Source organism: Acipenser ruthenus, chromosome 6, assembly GCF_902713425.1.
Source record: "Acipenser ruthenus chromosome 6, fAciRut3.2 maternal haplotype, whole genome shotgun sequence".
NCBI lineage: Eukaryota > Metazoa > Chordata > Actinopteri > Acipenseriformes > Acipenseridae > Acipenser > Acipenser ruthenus.
Genome location: NC_081194.1, coordinates 73,942,127 through 73,956,527, shown reverse-complemented (window position 1 = coordinate 73,956,527; position 14,401 = coordinate 73,942,127). Strand labels below are relative to the sequence as shown.

General features: G+C 35.6%; 1 protein-coding gene across 1 annotated transcript; it reads left to right on the top strand.

The window, feature by feature from the left end:
* The first annotated feature begins 598 nt into the window (after window positions 1-598).
* LOC117410836 (V-type proton ATPase subunit C 1-A-like) lies at window positions 599-13,734 on the top strand. The gene is made up of 13 exons (XM_034017697.3): window positions 599-788; window positions 1,417-1,591; window positions 2,113-2,180; window positions 4,487-4,572; window positions 7,037-7,131; window positions 7,853-7,944; window positions 8,077-8,175; window positions 8,288-8,356; window positions 9,274-9,366; window positions 9,974-10,067; window positions 10,771-10,868; window positions 12,069-12,198; window positions 12,686-13,734. The coding sequence occupies exons 2-13, from the start codon at window positions 1,463-1,465 to the stop codon at window positions 12,779-12,781; spliced, it is 1,149 nt and encodes a 382-aa protein (XP_033873588.1). The 5' UTR covers window positions 599-788; window positions 1,417-1,462; the 3' UTR covers window positions 12,782-13,734.
* The last annotated feature ends 667 nt before the right edge of the window (window positions 13,735-14,401 follow it).

Genomic DNA, 14,401 nt, shown 5'->3' with positions numbered 1-14,401 from the left:
GTGACAGATTGGATAGTTCTGTCCAGCATTAGCAAATTCCAACAGAAAATGTGCCAATTATTTGGGAAAAACTGAATTAATGATTCACTGATCATGCACCCGATTTGACTTTAATTAATGCATTTGAATGACACTGTAGGGACGTCGTCAACTTGCCAGTTGAAACGAAGTATGATTTACAGTATCAAACTGAGACAGAAAATAATACCTTCAAACAATAATATCTTAGGTTTTTTTCATTTTTAACTAACTGTTGGTAAGGACAGTGCTAAATGCAAAAATTACTATATCTGCATTGGTTTAATATAACAAAAAAAAAGTGTGTGCTAAAATTCTGAATAGCTGACATTGAGAAATTAAACCATTTACAACTATAGAAAACAAAAAGCAGTTTCTTTGAACCCATGCATTTAACATTTACATTTTCATTTTCCTTTTGTACGTTTGACTGTATGTTCGGTTGAGGAAAGGCACTCACAGCAGTTTCACTGCAAGCACGTGGCACGAACAAGAAACCATCTCCATACTATGCAAATAACCTTACCTGTAGTTGGATGATGTAATAATGGTCACCCACTCTACAAACGGCTGTGTTTTCCTCACCTGCCTCATTGTGGGCATGGTAGCGTTGGAGGCAAGAGGCATGTATATCAGTAAGACTTCTGTAGATGCACTGAATAGGGTCAGACGCTGGTACTTACAGTAGAGTTATAAAACTAGGTTTTTAACCGTATGTGGGATATAATTGTTTTAAACTGAGCAATGCCAAACGAAAAATAAAATTTGAGGTAAGAGCATTTCTGTGTGGTTTTTTTTTTGTCATTTTATTTTTGCATTATTTCTGATCTTATTCGACAGCATATGGAACATTAAGCAATTGTTATTAGTATAGAAACTACTGTGCTCATGAGAAAATTAGCAATAAATAAATAAATAAATAAATAAATAGTGTGAAAAAATGCTTTTATCTCTGCTGACTAAGGTAAGCCAGTATACTGTTTCCCTCATTACTTTATCATAAACGAATGCAATAATGTTATGTTCCATGACATCACCATCTAGTCGTCTAGTTGTGCAGTACATTTTTAATTTTACAAAGCAGAATCGTGATGTCTTTTTAATCTTTAAATAGCAGAAAAGGTTCATATACCTTCTTGTAGCGAAGTAAAATTCAGATTTCTGGAGGTTGCTTAACTGTTTAATTATAGCGCTGATGTGGAACAGAACAACTGTGAAAAGATTATCAGTAGCACCCACCGTTGTAGGAAACAATTATTTGTATACATGACTGGATGCGGACTCAAAGTCACACTAGAATGAACTCAACTTCCCATTCTCCTCCTCTTTGGAGAGAGACACGAGGGGTTGTGTGTAACATTGTCACTGTATTACTATTACTGTGCTTTATCTTTTTAGAGGCGAGGAAACCTACCAAAAAGGATAAGTGTCCACAAAGAAAGAAATGGCAGAATTCTGGCTAATTTCTGCACCTGGTGACAAATCAAACCAACAGCAGTGGGAGAGAATGAACACTGTCACCACTAAAGCCAACCTGTCCAGTAATTTCAAATTCACAATTCCTGATCTTAAGGTAAAAAAAAGTGCTGTGTTACAATTGAAACAACTGCAGTTGTTTTTGTTGATTTTGTTATTGTTGCCATTAACCATGTAAGAAGCTAGTATTTTGTCTTGTACTGTATTTGGCATCTCTGCAATAGGCTGCCTTGAAGCAAGTTTAAGATAAAATAATGATGGTATAAAACTAGCAATAAGCTCTTTGGATCAACTTAACTTTTTAAAAGCCACCTAAGTTCAAATGTTTTCCTAGCGTTGGCTGTTTCTGGCTACTTTTATACAATTAAAATTGTTTAATTCCTCTCTGGAAACATACCTTTCCCTTTGCCTGAAGGCCTATAATGTTTAAATGGAAACGCTTTTTGTATAAGTGGACCACCTTTAAAAAACGTATCTTGATAAAACTAATTTCTTACAACTATGGTTTTATTTGATGACTTAGCTCTTACTGAGTAAGGTATCTGTCCAGGTATTTCATTTCACACATTTTGTTTAACAGGGTCAGTGTATTAAACCAATGTTATTGGTTTCCTATAGGTAGGCACGTTAGATGCTCTGGTAAGCCTCTCAGATGAGCTGGGGAAACTGGATACCTTTGCTGAGAGGTAAAAACAGCCTTTATTTACTGAACACAAATGGACAGTGCCTCATTGTTTTGAATATATACAGTGTGTACTTGTTCCAGCCTGACTCAAGCACCAGGGTTGTGACCTGTGTGTGCAGGAGCTGCTCTGCTGTGTTCAGCCTACACACACTCAATTCTTCTGCTTTGTATTTAGTGTAATCAAGGGTACCGTGACATTTTCATTGTTTCTCTGTGTTTTAGTATCTAGCTAGTGATCAACAAGACTTTTGGTATTGAGACTTTTGGTATTGACTAAAACAAAATCTCGATCAATCCAGTTTTGTTCCATGCCTGAAGGCAAATGTAGCACATGATCTTGCCCACTCTAGTGTTTGTTGTTCAAATTTGATGCATACCTTTTTATATGTATAGTGTATATTTCTATGAATAGCTATAGATTCATATAGGATTTATGTAGATATTCTACATTTCTACATATCTTAAGTTATAGGTTTATATTCATATCTGTAGACTTATATAAGGGATTGCAAACACTTAACAGTTATATTGACTTGAATAATATGAATATATAATACTATTTGTCAATTCATGATCTACAGCAACCTGACCACTCGCTGTATGTACTGAATTAATTACATTTAATATTTGCATAGGATCACAGTGTGTATTATGTAATCCACCAGCAGCACCAGTTTAAAAGTACTATAATATTGCCTCCTCATTCATAGACAAAGGTGTGTTTTGTAAGTTCATTGAATCACACCATGACTTACAGCTCAGTCATCTTTGAAATGTCCTTGAGAATGAAATTTAGCAGCTGAAGGACATTCTCTGGACTAAAGCTTTTCATATGAATGGAATGAATTTATACTTTTGTCAAGAAAAATGTATTAAAAACATTTTACAACAAACCCTAAATGTATAACAAAGTAAAATAAATGAAATTATGTTAAAGATCTTATAATTTGCTGTAAATAGCAAGTTTTGTTCTTTCTTTCTTTTTTATTTTTCTAATAACTGTCAGAATTTTAAAAGAAAATTAGAAAATATGACAATGTTATTCCCAAAGGGTGCTATGTTAGTGCAGTGTCTGTAAAAAAAATAAGTTAATGACGTAAAACAAGATTAATTAGACCTTCTTTAGGAACGTCCTGTAAATCATTCTGGAAAGTGACCAAACAAACATAAATAAAGAGCTACACATTTTTTATATAGATATTGTTTTTTAAAAGGGTGTACAGCTAATGAAATAATGGAACTTCTGTTTGAAATCTCTTATGTGCAGTTTTGAAAGAAGCACATGTATTTTGAGTTGAAAAAAACAATATCAGGGTTTTCTGTTTCACACTTCAGGGGAAATAGCCTAAGAAGCCTGAAAGTAAAAATATGCCAACTGAGCTAACATGTGCCCGACAGGAAAGTAAATGTTAGTGTAAACCTATCAACGCCTCTACCCCATACTGGGGCTGTGCAGTCAAAAGGGATGACATGGGTTTATGGTTTCAACACCCTTTAATTACTTATTTATGCCATGGGATTGTAGGACGTTTTTCCATGTAAGATCTAAATTCACTTGCCGGAGAGTACTTGAGACTATATAGCTCTGCAGAAGTCAGACAGCCAAGGTGTCAGTTTCCTAATTGTAATGGAGTGGAATCTGGTTGCCAGTAGGGTTCTAATCTCAGGAGTAAACCTTCTAATGAACAGTATCTGTTGCAGAGCACATTGTCAGTTCAAAGTAAAGGCGTCGGGTCTATATGAAAATGCTCCTACAAGGTACATATTAGACATGGCATTGACCTGTACAGCTGTGGCCAAAAGTTGTGCATCACCCTATAGAATTATGTCTAATTTTGCTTCATAAAGTCAAATGAAACCTGCTGAATAATGTTATGTTAACATACTGAATTGCATACCACTGCTTTGTAGTTTGACATATATTTAAGGAAAACTGACAAAAATTGAACAATGTGACATTTCAAAATCTAACATGTACGTAGTATGTACTACTATTGTGACTTTTGTGATATAATTTTATAGTTTCTTTGATTAAATGATGTTAAATAAATTATGTTCATATAGATTTTTTTTTTAAAATTATGTCTCAATCCTAAAATTCTAGGGTGATACATCTGCCTCACTCATAGCATTTACTGTTCAGTAAATGTTAGTATTAATTTTGCTTTTCAAAAAATGTTATCATCATTTTTTTTATTTTATTAATACTATTATGATTTTTATTTTGTATTTATCTTGACCAGTGTTTTAAAGGTGAGTTCACCAGCAGCACAGGGTTGAAAAACATTCCCTTTTGCTTTTCTCCAGTGTTCTAAAGAAAATTGCACACTCCATGTCTGATATGATGGAGGATTCCGAAGACAAAGTTCAGGAAAACCTGTTAGCCAATGGAGGTAAGGGGTGATGCAGTGAAAGGGTTTTATATGAACGATAACACCTCTCTGTTGGTCTGCTTATAATGAGCCCCCCAATACGCTGTGTGCTTGAAAAAAGCGGTTCGCTTCAAATGTTATTTTCATTCTATATGGTTCTGATTTCCATTGCCCCAACACTGAGCTATATATATTGTTTCTTTTATAATTTTTCTCTACATCTTTATTTTATATAGCACCTTTCATAGTGGACCACCATCACAAAGAGCTTTACAAGATGCAGTAACAATAAGAAATCCATAATACTTTAAATACAGAGAAAAGCATAATACATGCAATACAGTAAAAAAAAAAAGCATAATACATTAAATACAGTGGAAAGTGCATAATACATGATAGTTGCATGTATGACCTTAGCTAGCCCCACCTATTGTCTCTCTGTGTGTATATATATATACTGGGGCAGGGTCACTTGAAAGGTGATACTGTCACATGATTTGAATGAAGTGGAAAAGGCTGCTCAGTCCAGGCACTTAGGATTCTCCAGACAAGCTTAAGTCAGATCTTAAGTCAACTTATGGATACGTCATATTGCTGTATTTTTAGTGTAAAGATGTATTAGAAAGAAAACAGGTCAACAGCATAATGCTGAGGGAGCAGTGGAAATCGTACTGACACTGATGAAGGGGAGGAATTCCACATCTAATAAGTGTCTTGTTGTTAAGGTTAAACCCGAACAGTGAAAAATGAACTATGCAATAGTGCTCACATGTTTATATGCTGCACTGCAGTAACGTTACCTGCTGTTTTACACACGAGTTGCCAACGCAATGGCGATGTGACTGTTCCTCTGCAGGTGAGAAGACAACACAGACAGCAAAGACAACTAAGAAAACGTATTTTCAGGCTCTATTGGGTACTTGACGTTGCTGTGGTGTATTTATTTAAGCATGTCCTCTGAAATGTTGAAGTTGTTTGGTTTGATGCTGTTGTTTTTTTGTTGTTGTTAAGGATTTCAATCTGGTCTTGAGGGTACAGTGATCAGGTTACGATGGATTCTATATTTGTCAGCCTCGTAGCTTGGTCACGATACCCACACGACTAGGATAACATCATTTGACCGAAGCATTCTGTTTACAAGCCTTCCCTGGGAGACACTCTTAATCTTTCATCAACCTACCTTGCATTTAATCCCCAAGCCTTTTCCACAGAGCCTGATCAAGTAACTGCTTTACTGGGTCTAAAGCTCCAGCTTTATCCTCAGAATCAAAAGCAAGAAAGAACTAAGAAAGCAGCTTTCAGTTAGTTTGTAATCACATCAGCTAATAAACACCTAATACGACTTTTTATGATCCAACCATACATTTAAAACACTCAATAATAATAAAAAGTAGTACCAAAGAAACGTAGTATATAATAAATGTACAGGTTTAGGGTTGGGGTTATATTGTAATTTAAATTGAGGGTTAGGGTTAGGGTTATGTGGAGATGTTTTGCTAATTACATAATTATTAGGTTGAAAGAGCAGCACATGAAACAAGGCACTTAAATGGCAGTGTGCTTTAAAACTTGGTGTCATATATTTCATAAATACAGCCTAAGATTCAGAACCGCCAACTTTACCAACCCCATTCTATTAGTGTATGCCAAATTTCCATTAAACAGGCTAACCTGGTGTTTAGTTACAATTTGCATGGGTGTTGAAGGCATTAGCCAAAATATTTGCCTGTCATTTCAAATGTATGTGTTTGAAGTTTGTTTTTGTTTTTCAGAAGAAAAAACATGTATTTACTTAAATTGCTGAATGTAAGCAAGCAACAACAACACGATGTCAATATGCAAATCACATGCTGCAAAACATAATACACCTGATATACTGTAGGGTGACTTACGGGATAAAGCTCAAACAGACACATCAAGAGTTTTAAAGCAAATTACTAGTTCATGCTTTGTAGATTCCGTTGGTTAATGGTTTATTGTTTCATAGTTAAATAAATAAATACATATGTAAATCCAAAGACATTAGAAAGTTAGTGGTTGCATTTATTTTTTTCAAAGAATTAAACAAATGTTGTGTCACTGGTCAGTTAGAAACTCTCTTAACACAGTACACATGTGACACTGGTCAGTTTGAAACTCTGTTAACACAGTACCATTTGTTGAGACTGTTTGAGAGTTGCCCCTTGCGCATTAATCTTACTGCAGGGTGGAAGCAAAACTTTGGTAAAATCTTCAAAGATATTAAAAGTAATTTTCTCTCTCCTTCAGCAGGCAGCATTCTTTTTTACCATTTACACAGCAGTCTGCTTACAATATTTGAATTCAGAAAATTCCAGCAAACAATTTAAATGCAGGTGTTGTGTTGATTTTGAAGTGCTCTGTGTGTTGATGTGTGTATTTTGTACTCCTGCTACAGTATGTCCTTACAGTGTTCACAGTATAAACCATATGAAAACGCACTCCTTCTATGTTTATACTGTTTCAGTTGACCTGGTCACCTACTTGACTCGGTTCCAGTGGGATATGGCAAAATACCCAATACAGCAATCACTGCACACCCTTTCAGAAGTAATGTCAAAGGTACAGTTAATATAGTACTTTCTTATTCAATTGAGTTTGAATACATTTAGCGAATCATAAAGCAGTAAAGTGTAAGACCCTATTCAAATCTTTAAAGGTATTTTACAGTTTATTTCTGACTTAATTATATTTTTGCATATTTGTGCTCTCTTCAGGGGTGAAGGAGAATCCTGAAGCAGCTGGTATTTTTTTCACATGGGGGTTGTACTCTGTCATTGTACAAAGTTCAATCCAATTAAGCTGTATTCCTGTGAAAGCAAGTTTGTTTATCTGCATTACAGGAACCAGTGCTTAATTGAATGTATACTGTTACAATTAGTCAAGAATGATAATGTTATTAGAACAACACTTTAAACTCCACAATCTACTTTTGTATTATTATTATTATTATTATTATTATTATTATTATTATTATTATTATTATTATTAGTGGAATAGGAAAACATATTCTTAGGACATATACATATACTGTTTATATATACATAGGAGGCTGTATGGTCCAGTGGACCACACAGCCTTCAAATCCCAGCTCACTGTAGGTTGTAAGTGACTCTGCAGCTGATGCGTAGTTCACACACCCTAGTCTCTGTAAGTCGCCTTGTAGAAAGGTGTCTGTTAAATAAATAAAATAATAATAACTAAAAAAACAAGATTGTACATTAATATATTCTTTATAATAAACAAGGTATTTAAAAAAAAAATGTTTATGTTCTGGTTGCAGCAAATCTCCCAGATTGACACAGACTTGAAAGCCCGTTCTGTGGCATACAGCAACATCAAGGCCAATCTGCAGAGCCTGGAAAGAAAAGCTATGTATGTGCTTAGTTTACTCTTTACTCAATCATCCTTCACCATTCCCAGGATGTCATTTCTGCTCTGTAAATGAATTACATGTGACAAATGAATGCACGTTTTCATAACAATACATTGCTTGTACTTTCGTAGGGGGAACCTTTTAACTCGAACACTAACAGACATTGTGAATAAGAATGACTTTGTGCTGGATTCAGAATATCTTACCACCCTTCTAGTTGTTGTTCCAAAGTAAGTCACGATTGTTTGATTTACAGTCTTTTAAATTACATTGGTAACGTTTATTTTGTTGGAGGGTTATATGTTGTCATATAATACTGATCATTTTGTTTTTGTTTTGTAGGGCAAATTACGTCATGTGGCAAAAAACGTACGAATCTCTGTCAGATTTAGTGGTACCTCGGTCAACAAAGTAAGCAAATGCTTTGCTTGTCTGTCACTGAGTAGTATGTAATATTAATTCAAGTCAACAGACTTACCTGAAACCAATCCTAAACAGATGCTCCCTTGTCTTGATAATACCTCTTTCAGAAGAAAGTACTACATAGTGCAGAGTGTACTGGGCACTAGCTAAAAAATGCATTTACTTGACTTTCTAATAAGTTTAACCTAAGTGGACCTTTAAAGAGTTAGTAGCGGGATTCCAAAAAATATACCGTTATATGTCCCTGTCCGTTGCTCCAACTGTTTAAAAAACGTACCTGTAATTTTTCTTTTCAATGTTAACTTCCTGACAACGTTTTACACTTATAACTTTAAAGTATCTTTCACAGCTCTTTTTAAAACGGCCACTCTAGTGCACTGGGTTTTAGATCTGTCCTCTGAATCACTGCAGGAAAATCAATAAAAAAAAGCAAGTGCTCTGGCTTTTCCGTACCACATCATGGATCGTTATTGCTGTGTTACCTGATTGACAATGTCGGCAATAATCCTACTCGCAGTGCACTAGAGCGGCCATTTTGAAAAGAGCTTTGAACAGACGTTAAAGCTATAAGTGTAAATAGTTGTCAGGATGTTAAAAATGAAAAGAACCCCGCTACCTACTCTTTAAGGTCCTTTAAGGTTCTATCCAGTGCTTGTGTTTCCACTGTCCAGTGTCACTGAGCTCAGTTGCAAGCTCAAACCTGTTCTGGTTTAACACCATCTCCCAAGATTGTATACATTAAACGTTACCTTAAACTTATTGCAGAATAATAAGGAGCAGAGTACGTGCCTTAGTGCCTCTCCTTACATGAGCTGATTACAGATAACTATAGTAAAACCTGTGGTATTTAATGCTGTTTTTTGGAAAGAAACACAGGAAGAAATTGATTAACTTGTGTACTCTAGAAAAATAATGGAGGATTCGGAAGGAGGACTTTTCACTGTGACTTTGTTCAAGAAAGCGGTTGATGAATTCAAAGCGAAAGCAAGAGAGAACAAGTAAGTCAAGTTCAAGTCCATGTTGTTTTTTTGTTTTTTTTTAAATGCTCAAACTATAACTGTCTCTTGCGTGGTTAAGATGCTTATTTGGGGGGCACATGGTCATGACAGTAGCTTCCAAGATACGATCCCCATCCTACGTTGTTGCCGTAAACGTTACTGCCCAGACATGACCTCCAGGGGACGTAACATTTTACATTAACAGCAATATTTGGGAAAACAAGGTCAGTATTTCATAGATTGCTTAATATCAGGTATGATGGGGTCAAGGTGGCAGCCATCGAAGACTGGATTGAAAGCGGGTGATTTGCACAGGCCCAGGATTAGTGGCAACAGTGTCTGAATGCTGTGACAGACGCGGTTCTCCCTGCAGTGAATCCTATCTTCTCTACCTGGAAAAGAGAAAAGTGCTGGCTATTGATCAGAAGCGGTCAGGGGCTGGTTTTGACAGCAGGTGCTCCTTAGATCTTCTCCAGCCTCCCATTTGCTCGGCAGGGCAGTGTACAGTACTTGGATTTATTTTAGTGTGTTATCATTTTGACACATACTGACATACCTTAAAGACCAAGACCTGGTGCTAACATCAGATTTGCTTGTTTGTGTGAAGGTTCGTGGTGCGTGAATTTAACTTCAATGAGAAGGAGCTGCAGTCTGAGAAAGAGGAAATGACACGGCTGGCTGCGGACAAGAAGCAGCAGTATGTAAGTTGTCCCCATGCTTTTCTAATTCTCAGGGTTTCACAATGGCAAATGCAGCTTTATTGTCAGAAAAAAGGTATAAAACCAGCGCTCTGTTGTTAAATGAATGAAATTAATTATAATTACTTTTATTGCAACAGGACACAGAGATGCATTTAGCATCCAAGGGATTTTGTTTAATTGATTAGCTGCTCTTTTTTATTCCCTTGTCTAATTGTAGTGGCTTGTTTTTGTTAATGGGAGTGGGGGCTTTATAAAAACTCCTTGTGGTGGATGCTGGCTGGCAGCTAAGGTCCTTTGGAGCCAACTTGTAGTTTTCATCAACCACCCCCATGGTGCCGTCTCTTGTTAATCCTCATTCACATGCACATTTTGATAGTGTTTAATTGAATTATTTGAGCAGGGGATAACTCCAGTTGTTTTAATCCGAGGCATTTTGCAAGCTGTTTCTAAACAAGAGTCCCTGCATAGTGGTGAGTTTTGTGTATTTAAATAGTGGGTGATGTAATGCATAATGCTGTACTTTGTGTTCACAAAAACACAAATGCAGTAGTACAGCACTGTTTCCTATTAAACCTTAGAGAAAGTGCTGTGTCTTGGAGAATGTTGTTACCAGAATAAACAGGTGTAACATGTATAAAAAGCTTCAAACACTTGTTACATTTAAATTAACTTATTGTCTGATTGTCATTTTTTACAATTTTAGGGTCCTCTTCTGCGATGGCTGAAGGTGAACTTCAGTGAAGCATTCATTGCTTGGATCCATGTAAAGGCCTTGAGAGTTTTTGTGGAATCAGTACTGAGGTAAGTGAATGTAGGTTTGACGAACTAGTATGTCAGTTACATACGTCACTCACCAGTAATTACAAAACAAGCATGTCAGTGACATTCATCCCCTGCCTCACTGAGCAAACGAAAGAGCCCAGTAACATGAATAGATAGATCACTGTGACCTACATCCACTGCATGTAGGTACCTCCATATCCCTCCTGAGTTTGTGCTAAAAAAATGTTCTTTTCCAATTTTAGCATGCTTGGGTAAGTGTTCTCTAGATATATGTATACATTTAAGGGTGACATACACCTCTATATACCTTCAGATATGGTACATTATATCCAGTCAACTCTCATTAATATGAATTTCAAGGGACAAAACATTTCGTCTTATCAGTAATTCTTATTATCAGTCTTGGCCAAATGCACACTATCAGTTTTTTATTTTTATTTTATTTTATTATTGAAGTTACAGTAACACTGAAATCAAATTTAATTTGTAGTACAATGAACAAAAGTATTATACATTTAAAAGCACTGTGCACTTTATTGAAAATACGTTTGTAAGTGAACTTTTAAAAGTTGCAACTTGAAATCTGCATGCCCCATTCTAATCACAGGCATTTAAAAACCACAGAAGCAACTTGCATCCACAGTTTTGCTGTTCAGAGGCCTGTATTATTGTATCCTGGTTTTTCAGAATGGTTGAGAAAGTGTTCGTGGGAATGTTGAAATCTGCAGCAACATCTTTCTTTTTCTTGTATGGCAGTGCATTATCCACTGCTGTCAACACCTCCACTTTTGTCTGCAAGGATAATGCATGTGTTGCCCTATGGCAACTCAATATGCATCATAGGATCAGTACAGAGACTATTCTGGATGCAGGTTTATACATTTGCCAATATCCTTTACACTCAGCTGTTCAAACTAAGGCAATTTGTTTTATTAAAATCTTTCTCCCCAAAATAATTAGCATAAACAGGAGATTTGTGTTAAGTGAGTTTGTATTATAAGTAATTTACTAAAAGCGTCTGTTAAATTTGGCCGGGACCATGTAGAAAATTCATCAGGAAATTCGTTTAATCCGAGATCGTCTTAATGAGAATTGACCGTATATGATATGTTGTATTCAAAACTGTGAAATGTTACAAATATACAGACATAAATACTTATCTTATACATTTTACAGTGTACAGTATATGTAATTAAATATAAAACAACTGTTTCTTAGATACGGCCTTCCTGTAAACTTTCAAGCGCTGCTGCTGCAGCCCAACAAGAAGAGCATGAAACGCCTGCGGGACGTCCTGAACGCACTCTACAAACACTTAGATGGTGTTGCAGCAGCAAGCGTGGCGGACGTATGTGTTTATTTTCCTCTAAAGACTCGACAGTGGTGCCTTGTTTTAAGCATAAATACTTAAAATATGACATGGTTACACGTCTAACCAGCTTCCGGTTGCAATGTGGCTATGTTTGTGTATTAAAAATATAAAATGTAAATCTAAATTGGGTGTGAAAGTAGCATATACCATAGTATATGCAATTGAGCAATAACTACAAGGGAGACGGGTGTCTCATTGTGACCTGTAGGTGTTTTCTTGTCAAAGGTTTTGGATTCTCCTATGAAAAATCAGTTATGCGCTGCTTCTGTTAAGCAAGATAACATTTCCAAGTTTTTTATGTTAGTTGAAATTATAATTAATATATGACAAGTGGAATCTCTTAACTAAGTGGGTAATTTAATATTCAAGTCAGGGCCACAGTGTAATTGATCCAAATTGATTGATTTATTTATTTAAGCTACACTTGTACTTCTTTTAAAACGCAGCTGTTTCTGTTCTCCAGGCTGTCGTGGATATCCCTGGATTGAGTGTTGGGAACCAGGATTACTACTCCTATGTCTACTTCAAGATAGATCTGAATCTGATAGACCAAAAATAGATAACGAGGCCAAGGTATAAGGTCATGATCCAGTGTAAGGTCACAAGTCGATTTTTGAGAAGAGATTCAGGATCTCAGTGCTTAATAAACCAAAGAGTGTAGAAGAATATCAACTGATTTAACCTGTTTGTCAAAGCTTTTAACAAATGCTGTAACTAATCCTTATTGCAACTGCGTCAGCATGTTTAGCATACATGTTGAATAGGCATGCAGCAGATAAGTTTAACTGCAATGGCCGCATAATACATTTGGACAAAGCCAAGACAGGCCCGTCTTCCATTCACCTGTATTGAACCATCTGTTGTGTGGTTGTTGAATATAATAAGCCACTATTTTTTTTTTGTATCTGCAATAAAGTTCAGTTCAGTATACTACACTTTAAATGCAGATTATTATAACAATGTAACTGGTTTTAAAATATATCTCCATAATCTCTCTCTCTCTATATATATATCCACCGTACAAAAATATTCAGAGAAGTATGCCCTCTCCTTTAGGACAGTACATTAAATGTCTTGTTTAGTATCGAAATGTAAAATTGAGTTATGTATTGTGGACCTTTTGTCACCTGTTCTTCTAAAATGTATTGTAGCTCTAAGCTAAGCTTCGCATTGGGGTTTAATGTTCCAGGGCTATGCCACATGTCTTTTGACTCGCCTAGCCTGCAGGGACTTCAAATCAGCAAGTGCAGGTGTAAAGAAGTAAAAGAAATACTCCACATTAATGAAACTGATCAAAAATATACTGGATCGGGTACTTATTTCTCCTCTATGATTTTAATTTTTATTTAATATTTTGTAAAGATATTAACATGTACAACATTATAAAATGAACTGTATATTTAAAAATGTACAATTTAAATAATGACAATTTATGAGTTGACAATTCATTAGGAACCAAAATAATTACTTGAACTGTACATATCAAATTTTAAATGAAGATGTATATATTTATGTGCCTTGTCTTTAACTTTTAGAGGTGTACCATCCCATCAGCCTAGTGATGCAGTCCAAAAAATAATAAATACAATAAAATAAATTATATATATATATATATATATATATATATATATATATATATATACACAGTGCCTTGCAAAAGTATTCAACCCCTGACCAATTCTCTCATATTACTGAATTACAAATGGTACATTGAAATTTCGTTCCGTTTGATATTTTATTTTAAAACACTGAAACTCAAAATCAATTATTGTAAGGTGACATTGGTTTTATGTTGGGAAATATTTTTAAGAAAAATAAAAAACTGAAATATCTTGCTTGCATAAGTATTCAGCCCCTGCGCTGTGGAAGCTCCCAGTTTACACGGATGAAAGAAATTGCCCCGACGAGGACGCAATTACCTTACCATTGGCCTCCACCTGTGAACCATTAAAGTTGCTGTCACATTTTCTGGATAAAAACCCCACTGTTGAAGGATCATTGGTCAGGCTGTGAATCTGAAGGAAAATGAAGACCAAAGAGCATTCTACAGATGTTAGAGAAAAAGTAATACAAATGCATAGATTAGGGAAAGGGTACAAAATAATATCCAAGTGTTTGGATATCCCAGTGAGCACAGTTGGATCAATAATCAGGAAGTGGAAGCTGCATCACACCACCC